This window comes from Venturia canescens, chromosome 1 (assembly GCF_019457755.1).
Source record: "Venturia canescens isolate UGA chromosome 1, ASM1945775v1, whole genome shotgun sequence".
Taxonomy (NCBI): domain Eukaryota; kingdom Metazoa; phylum Arthropoda; class Insecta; order Hymenoptera; family Ichneumonidae; genus Venturia; species Venturia canescens.
In genome coordinates this window covers 22,167,200-22,176,333 of record NC_057421.1, presented here as the reverse complement: position 1 = coordinate 22,176,333, position 9,134 = coordinate 22,167,200, and the positions used below count along the sequence as shown (strand labels likewise).

Here is a 9,134-nt window from a genome sequence, read left to right as displayed (position 1 = left end):
TTACGCTGAAACATTGGTTCAAAAAAAGAAAAAAGTGTGAAATATATATTCCTGAACTAAAAAAAGAAAAAAAAACTTATGCAAGCAAATAAATATTTAAAAAAAAAAAAAAATTAAAATTTTTTGTTCAAACGCTATCACGTAATTTAATTAAGGTTCGTTTTCCCCTCAATCGTTAACGATTCAACTCGATGCTTGCCATTGAGGGAAAAAAGTATTATATTGAACAATAATGGATGATGGTTGATTTCAAGATCTACGGGAGAAAGGATCGGACATAAGTATGAGAAATAATGATGAGCATTCCGAAGCATGCTTGAGTATAAAAAATTGTAAATAATGGTTGAGAAGAGGATCGGTGTCGATTTAAAATTGTTACAAAAATAATTTAGTCTCGTAGAATTGTTTTTTCGCTTTGATATATTCCACTCTTAAACCTCTCGTGATTCGCGGAAAGTTATTCATTTTTTCAATTATATATATATATATTCCTTGAATAGCTCCGATATGCAGAATGAAGTCACAAATTTTTTTGATAATCGATACGAATCGAACGTATTGAGATTGCATTTGAAAGAAAAAATTCATTTTAGTCAGTATCATAAAAGCCATTGGCGTGTCTTGTTAGATTTATTTTCGTTCCATCGTGTTTTTTTTCCCTTTTTTCGACTAACGAGATATTGCTAAAAAACAAAGTCGTTAAACCAAAACGTAAAAGAAAAAATGCGAATGTTGATTAATCGAATTTTCAAATTTCGATGTTTCCAAACATAAAAATTGTGCATGTCTCCCGAAACTGAGGCATTGGAAAACAGTGAGAAAAGAATTCAAAATATAAAAAATAAGGAAAGTGCGTATCTCTTTGACAATATTAAACAGTTATAACATGATAGTTTTCAATATTGTATACGCACGGAATGATAGTTTTGAGGATGGTGAGAGAAAATGGAACGACAAAAATAAGAAGCCAATCTAAGTATTAAGCAACAATTGATAAATATCTCTGGGGAAAGGGGGGAGGGAAGGAGTCACTAGCAAACACATAGATTCTTTCGTGATACGCATGCACAGGTAATTTTAATGCTAATACGTGGCTCTGACATGAAAACAATGAAATTTTGTATTCATTGTGAAAGGATCAATAATGTTTGTTCGTTACGCAGTTACGTCAATATGAGATTTCGAGCTCTCGTTAAAAATCCTGTTGAGAGTGTCGAATCAATCGTATACCAATAGTTGTCCGCGAAAACGTACATATAAGTTATATATATATGTTTAGATTTTCTTTTCAAATTCCTCGCAGTACGAGATCAAAGAGTTCATCAAAGTTCAGATCAAAAAATATTAATTCGACCGTTTCGACAGTGACTTCATTCTGCATTCGCTCGTGGTTTTGCCCCTTTTTTCTTTCTTTGCTCCTGTATCTCGCTGTCTCTGGCTCTTTTTTGTTATCAACTTTTCACTTACTACCTAGAGTTAATTGGATATCACAATATCAAGGCACCTGCAGGGTACCACGGCTCCTTCACATCATACTCCTCCAACGTATCGGCTTTCTCCTTTTTGATTTCTCCACGAGCATCGTGTTTTTCATGTCGAGAAAAAGCTCCAAATGAGTAAGACGTTGCTCAAAAATTAGTAGTACTATTGCTACGATTAACTTTCTTTCCTATGGCACGTGACGATGTTCTTGTCGGTGTTGGCCTGAGCCTGTAACCACCCGGTGACATCGAGTTGTTCATATGGGCCATGTTCGGTGCTATCGTCTTCAAACATTTGGCTGCCTCTTGAAGCTGCTTTGATAATATCTCGTTTTTCAGTTTTTCCGCGTTCAACTCACGCCGAAGCTGTGCTTTCGTTTTGTTGCCGAAAGGACACAAAACACGATGCTGGATCAGACAAACCGCTGAGGGCCTCGTCTCCGGATTTGGATCCGTCATTAACTGTAATTAATGAACGTTCAAACATCATTCCCCGAATCACAACAGAACATTTCTTCAAATACTTAAAACGAGAAATTTATGATTATGTTGAGCGAGATTTCGAGAAGTTAGCATTTCAAAGTAGCTAACTCGATAAAACCTAAATTTTTAAATCACAGAACGAAAATTTTCAAGAGCAATTTCAAGATCTTCAATAAAAAAAATAAACTGTACAGTGGAAGGTACGGTAGATAAAAGAAAAGTTTCAAGTTTCCTTAACGTTCTCTCGTATCGATCTAGCGATCCGATATAAAAGCAATAAAGACAGTAATGAAAAAGGCGACTTACCTTCAGTAACTCGTTGAGATCACGACTGTAATGAGGCAATTCTTTAAGGTTGCCGTTTCTGATGTCATGCCATTCGGGTCCATTTTTTGGCAATGGGCCACCTCCTCCCGCTTCGTAGACCGTTAGCCCAAGAGCGAAAATATCGGCTTTGCTGAGATGCGTGAAATCTTCGCGAAGTATTTCCGTTGGTAAATATCGACAATCACCTTCTTCGACTTGAGGATTATTAATGGAGGTAACGTGGCCTAAATCACCAATTTTATACGTTATTTCTTCCTCGATGGTTTCCTCCTCATCAAACCCGTCGTCCGCCGAGTCATAATTAACTGCGAGTAATCTCTTTTCTTTTGAAATGAATATATTTCCAGGTTTAATGTCCATATGCACCAATTGCATGCTGTGCACGTATCTCAAGCCCTCAGCAACGTGAAGCATCAATTGCCGCAACTCCGCTTCCGTAAAATGCCGATTTTCTTTTTGCAAATTCGATATTGCATCAGCCAAACTTCCACCGTTGCAATACTCGTTTTGAATTATCATATGGTTGTCCTCCGCCCACGCGGAATAGTAACGGACCACATGTTGATGTTTACCAAGTACCGCGTGAGCGTAAACTTCGTTTAATGCATTTTTCTCGTTAACACTCCCGGCCACTGGTTTAATGCTCTTCTTTATAGCGTATACACAACCGTCCAAACGATTTATGCACTTGTACACGGAGCCGAATTCGCCAGTACCTATGAGACCAATTTCATGGAATTCTTGATGATAGCGTGGTATGTTAGATTCCTGGAGAGCTACTCGCTTCGTTGGCTGTTCCACCTCGTTGTCCGAATCTTCCGAGTCGACCAAATCGAATTTTGGTATTCGAATATCCGGAGAGCTAAGATCGAGCAGGAAAACATTACATTTTTATGAAAGTGAACATCATATTAATTGAACATTTTCTAAATTCAGAGTTTATAATTATCAATCAATTTCCTAAATATTTATTTGTTAAATTTTGAATAATAGGTATTTAGTTTTGATGATGAAGGTGAAAAATTTTTATTAATCAAGTTTCAATTTGATATTTTTATCAAAATGAGATTTTTCTAGATTCAAAACTGTATTTGAAATTTCCAATTGAAGATTGTTCAGATTTGAAACAATTTTCAATAATACGGTAATTCAAAATTGAAATTTGTTAAGTGAATCATGTTGCCCGACGAGTGATAATTTATTGACTCGATTGATTCAGAAAAAAGTGTTTACCTATTAAGACTACGCTTCGATCGACTTCTCTTCCTCGCTGTTAGTAACATTCCATTGGGTGTAAAGGGATTAACATTGGCAGTGGGCTTGTCCAATTTACTTTGAAAGCAAGATGCAACAGGCCGAGGTTTATCAACGGCAAAGAGTCTTGTACATTTAGATGGTACAGGAGTGGCCATAGCACTTTTTTCCATTAATGTTTTTGGCGTTGTGGGTGAGTCAAAGAGCCTAAGGGCTCTGACCCTTTTGTAAGGGGGACTGCACGCCATTGATATTCTCGATTGGGGTTGAGCTCCTTCTCTCAAAGGAATTCTCATTCCCATAGGACCTGAGAAATAAAATTTATTGTTCGCTTATACTCAGTTATTTACAGACTTTGTGGCAATAATATATTGATATGCGTGCACAATTGTTACTATGATAAAATCCAATTTTAATGAGACTCAGAAACAAAAAGTTCTTGTAAATATTTTGTGTTTTCGATTTTTTATGATAAAAACATTTCGTTTTTTAAACTACTGAAGTGTTCCAATATACAGTATCAAAATTTACTAGAAATAGTTGACTAGAAATGTTCAACTAGGCTGAAATATTGATCATTTAGAGTTTTTCTCTTCATATCATCAAAAAATTTTTATGCAGGACCAACCTTCAAAACATTGCATTTAATCAAAATGTATTGACAGTCAGAATACGGATCATTCAAAATTGTGCTTATCTTAGTAACAATTATTATATTTTACTCAATAATTCACAAAGTCTGTGCCATGGAGATAATTTCCACTATCAGTGAATTTCTCAACAATAAAGATTGATCGATGAGGCATATTTCAATCTTTTATGTTTGAAACCACTGTCTCAACTTTAAGCTTCATGAAGATACTGATTTACAGTGTTGCAAATAGTACAAAGATTGACTTGTATAATCGGTTTCAATCTTTCATTACCTCCTACCTACGTAGCATGATATAAAATTGGTTTTGTTTTATCTCATGCATTTATTATTGACCTCTTTGAACAATAATTCCCTTTTGGAAATGAACCATAGAAGTTACAGATATGATAATAGCCTGAACCAGTTACAGAGCCCAATTATTAATTATTGACCAATTGAAATATTTTGAAACAGCAAAGATTGACCTCTGAATTTAATATCAATCTTCGAATAGCTGGATCGCCCTGCCTATGCAACAACTACAGAAAGTGTTCATTGTTTTCATAACAAATTTTATCACACTTGTATTATCGATACAGAATTTGAATATGAATTCAAAGAGGTTAGTAAATTAGTTGATTATTTATTATTCAAGCTTTCACTACCAAGTGTAAAACAATGGATCCAGTAATTTTTGTTTTTTCTCATTGTTTTGTATTTTGGTAAAACTTGTTTTTTCGGTGATAATTTCTTGGGGGTTTTCATGTATTAGTGCGAAGAAATATTAATATTAGTACCGTCAAATGTGATTTTGAATAATAGAAGAAATTTTAGTCCGAATGCCTAAAGATTATACCGTTTGGAAGTTTTGTTGACCACACGATCGAAGATTATGGTCGGTACTATCCGCATTATGGGAATCAAGTGTACCCGATGTTGTATGATTTTTCAAATGAATATTACTGTTCCTGAATGTTTCCATCTTTTGCAGAAATATCAATACCGATGAGAATATAAAACTAAATTAATAAATAATCCTGAAGGTTCGACGACGAAATACGCGACGGACCAGTCCTAACGTCGAAGATAATTCAAGTTCCGAAAAATTAATCACACGAACGCGAAAAAAAGGTTAAATGGGAAAAACACCGAGTTTCAATTCCGATTGATCCAGAACCGGCTGGATTATCCGTAAAAAATTGAAAAAACGATACGAGTGTTGCCTGAGCCCCGAACACGGATTTTCTGTTTGCAAAGCTAGCTTAACGAAATGAGGTACCATGTCTATTTTTCGTTTCAAAGTATGATGCCTTTCATACTTTCCTCGTTGAAGATGAATTTCGATTATCACATTACTTGAAAATTTGGTTTGAAAACAAAAAGGGAATTCTTTTAGCGAACGCTAACCTGTCAAGGTGACTGTAGGAGTCGCGTTGTTATTAACTGGTTGATTAGTTTCACTGTCACTGCACTCCATAGCGTTACTGAATGACAATTTTCTTGGTTGTGGTTGTAGCGGTGAGCAAGCAAAATCTTCAGTTGATGAATCCAGAGCATCCTCAACATCGCATCCTGAGCTGTTCGTTCGACAGCTGATGTTTAATTCCTCGTCTTCAATATCGTAAGCGTCGAAATGCAATTTTTGTGCAACATCCATCTCTCGCTTGGCGTTGACCTAACCATAGAACAGGTCTATGGCTTTTATTCCTCTTCGTAAACGATTAAATTTTCGGTTAACTTCTCACGTCGCACACTCGATTCTGAATCCGTTTAAAGAGATTCAAATTATTGAAAAAATATAACAATCAAAGCTTTTAAGGGGGAAACACGTTCATTCAAATAGATACAAATCGTTTCACGTTGTAACCACGCTCTATATGTACGTTTCGTTATAGCGGGTGGCCCCCCCCCCCTCCCCCCAATGTATCATGGGAATAAGCAAACCGACCAATCGAATTGCGCGTTACAAATCTTGAATCACCGTTCCCCTTATAAGCTTCACTCTCATTGGCAAGTCGAAAAATCATTTTAAAATGGCCGCTCAAACGGCGTCCCCTACCACCGGTCTTCTAGTTTTTCGGGGCATCTTACGATTCTCTTTCTTCTTCCCCACCCCCAAAAGGACTCACGTCGTCTTACGAACGACCACCAATTATTATTATTGTATCTTTGTTCTCACCAAGGGAGAAAAAACATTCCTCATCTTATTCTCTTCACTAAAATTCGAAACGAAGGCCAAATTCACTACTAGCTTTCAAATTTTTTTTATGTATTTTCATAATCTTATCGCTCGACGAATGGGTTGCCCTCACTCTATCCTCCGAACGTTGTGCGATATTGATATTGCTTTCTCTCACCCACACACACACACACACACCACACACACACACACTGCTTGTACGTGTCTGTACCATCTGCCTAAGTTAAACCCGCGCACGAGGTACCGGGATATTTAACCGTGCAAATTCTACCTGGACTTTTAACATTTTTCATGCTACCTGAGTTACCCGATTTTATAAATGCCTACGCAAATCTTTAGGATTATTCCATCGTAAAACTGACCCTTGGCGTCCGTGTCTATATTATTGAAAGCAAAGTTCTACCCCTCCTTCGCTTTTAACTCTGAATTTCATTTTGGACCTCATGCATATTCAAAACAACGTGCTCATCCTTTCTGTAGTTTACATGTTAGGTGAAAGTTATTGCTCCAAGGTTAGAGGCACGCATTCTTATGCGTCATACCCAGGTTTTTAGAGAAAAAAACAGACTCCTCATCACAGTCAACGGTAACAACAAATATGTTCAAGTAAAATCTACGTATATTTTCTTGCTTTCAAATTACAATACTTCCGTAGCATCTTTTTTCTGTCATACGAGTTATATTCGTATCTTCAGGCGTTCACGCGGGGGACAATAAAATGTTTTTTTGAAGCAGCTGCAACCTGTGGCGTGTGTATGAAAGAAAAAGAAGAAGACGAACGAGATGCACAGGGAGCGAAAAAAGGAAAGGGGCAGAATGGATAAAAGTGTAATACGAATACGAGCGGCGACGCGCGAGCGTAATACGTCGTGAAGGAGAGAGAGGGAATACTGGCCACCACGGCAGCAGCGGCAAAGCAGCGGCCAGCGGCAGCGACGATACTATGAGGTGTGCTGCTCTCGTCGGCATACTTTGGTACTAAAATTTTGTAAACGTTTCGAATCTCTTGAGAGGAAAAAAAAACAGCGATATTTGCGATTTGCCACGATAAACACAACGCCAAACAGGACTCGCACACTTATAATTAATGGCAATTTTTTTTTTTCATTATCGCGACACCTTGACGTTCTAAAGTATAAGTGAGAGCAGTGGACTTCTTTGGGCATTACTATAGGAGAGAAAAATTGACAACAAAGTTAATGATGAACGGGAAAACGCAAATGGGTGGCGATGACGTGGAGATCACGGTCACCGGAGATATCCAGCCAACATTACCAATTCAAAACTCATCCACTGGGTAAACACAAACCTTTATCAAGGCTAAAAGTTCATTCTGTCACTTCCCCAAATCTCACGAGCTCTAACCTTTCGATAACATTAGGTGACATATGTCAGTTGTGCCAAACTAACCTCTCATACCTTCTCGAAAAGAAGAGGAACAAACTTTAATTTTTTCTTTTCCGACAAACAGATGGTGGCAAACATTTAAAAGGAACCAAAAATGTGATGGTTGCAGATTTAGATTGTACCAATTTTCTTATACGTCACATAGAAATCAGCGATTAAACCAATGTTGTTTTTCTCAATCGTTTTTAGTCAATATACGATTACTAATATTGACACTTTACGAACAAGTTCCCGAATTGAGTATCTGTGATTTCATATATTTTTAACTTGTCAATGTTGATGTTTCTAGATACGATTTTCTACAAATACCCCAATTGCCTTTAACACAATTGGGCTATCCTCAAGCCCAAGAATGGATACAACACAGAAAGGCAACTTTGAGACCGTGGGGATTGTTCATAAACACAAACAATATCAGAGCACCTCCCAGTATACCAAGGCTGGGCAAGCGTATCATGAAAAATATTGAGTACTTCCAGAGCAATTATTTCTTTGTATTCATCGGTCTTGTTATCTACTGCCTGTAAGTTTTATCATCAAAGCAAAGTCTTGCATTTTCATTGAAATTTCATCACGGATTTAACTATTTCAATTACAAACCAATTCCCCCTGCAGTATTACCTCACCTCTTCTCTTACTTGCGGTCGCTGCTTCGCTTGGCACATGCTACAAAGTATCTCAAAGACATGCCAAACAAGAGTTGACGGTATTGAATCACAAATTGACACTGGCACAAGTGTACATGCTCGTTGGAATTTGTTCACTGCCTTTGTTTTACATTGTTGGAGCTGGAGCCGTTCTTTTTTGGGTTTTGGGTGAGTTCAATAAAAATTCGAACCGATTAAACCTTTTGACACAAACGTGATCAATAATGCAACGAATGCAATGAAAAACTCAATTACCAATTTCTGAAGTTCAGCTTAGTTGAAACAATCTATTGTCATTGCAGGTGTATCTTGGTGTTTGATAACGCTACACGCCGCTTTCTACAACATAGACTCAGTATTGTGTCCAGGAGAGGACGAGCTTAATTCATTGGTGATGCAAGAAGTATAGCCAGATTCAAATACGCTTGAGTACATGATAAAACATTTGTTGCTTTGTTAAAAAAAGAAAAAGCTACAATGGCTCTGACCAAAAAGTCATCCCACATTGACTATGGACGTCGTTCGAAAATATTCGTTATTAGTTAGATCGTTTTTTATATAAGTCAACAAATTATTTATTCTATCGAGATTGTATATATAATATAAATATATAAATATGTATATCGATATGAAACAGTGGGCCCATCATTTTCGTAGGCTCGATGCCCTACGATTTCTTCAGTTTCATCAACCATCAGAAG

General features: G+C 36.9%; 2 protein-coding genes across 2 annotated transcripts; one reads left to right on the top strand and one right to left on the bottom strand.

The window, feature by feature from the left end:
• Positions 1-569: 569 nt before the first annotated feature.
• On the bottom strand, positions 570-6,463 carry LOC122416236 (wee1-like protein kinase). Its single transcript, XM_043428997.1, has 5 exons — positions 6,359-6,463; positions 5,587-5,939; positions 3,525-3,852; positions 2,271-3,153; positions 570-1,943 (listed from the first exon to the last, which is right to left on the bottom strand). Exons 2-5 carry the CDS (start codon positions 5,834-5,836, stop codon positions 1,629-1,631), a joined length of 1,776 nt encoding a protein of 591 aa, XP_043284932.1. The 5' UTR covers positions 5,837-5,939; positions 6,359-6,463; the 3' UTR covers positions 570-1,628.
• Positions 6,464-7,224: 761 nt separating this feature from the next.
• Positions 7,225-9,067, top strand: LOC122416255 (prenylated Rab acceptor protein 1). Its single transcript, XM_043429016.1, has 5 exons — positions 7,225-7,354; positions 7,514-7,676; positions 8,076-8,309; positions 8,402-8,601; positions 8,736-9,067. The coding sequence occupies exons 2-5, from the start codon at positions 7,579-7,581 to the stop codon at positions 8,840-8,842; spliced, it is 639 nt and encodes a 212-aa protein (XP_043284951.1). The 5' UTR covers positions 7,225-7,354; positions 7,514-7,578; the 3' UTR covers positions 8,843-9,067.
• Positions 9,068-9,134: the final 67 nt, after the last annotated feature.

What these genes read in the sequence shown, in the direction of transcription:
- LOC122416236 (XM_043428997.1), bottom strand. Translation starts at nt 5,836, where the DNA reads ATGGATGTTGCACAAAAATTGCATTTCGACGCTTACGATATTGAAGAC. An exon ending in TCCTACAGTCACCTTGACAG is followed by an intron (nt 3,853 to 5,586) that starts GTTAGCGTTCGC and finishes TTTATTTCTCAG; the next exon opens with GTCCTATGGGAATGAGAATT. An exon ending in ATCTCAACGAGTTACTGAAG is followed by an intron (nt 1,944 to 2,270) that starts GTAAGTCGCCTT and finishes CATTAATTACAG; the next exon opens with TTAATGACGGATCCAAATCC.
- LOC122416255 (XM_043429016.1), top strand. Translation starts at nt 7,579, where the DNA reads ATGATGAACGGGAAAACGCAAATGGGTGGCGATGACGTGGAGATCACG. An exon ending in ATTCAAAACTCATCCACTGG is followed by an intron (nt 7,677 to 8,075) that starts GTAAACACAAAC and finishes TGATGTTTCTAG; the next exon opens with ATACGATTTTCTACAAATAC. An exon ending in GGTCTTGTTATCTACTGCCT is followed by an intron (nt 8,310 to 8,401) that starts GTAAGTTTTATC and finishes TTCCCCCTGCAG; the next exon opens with TATTACCTCACCTCTTCTCT.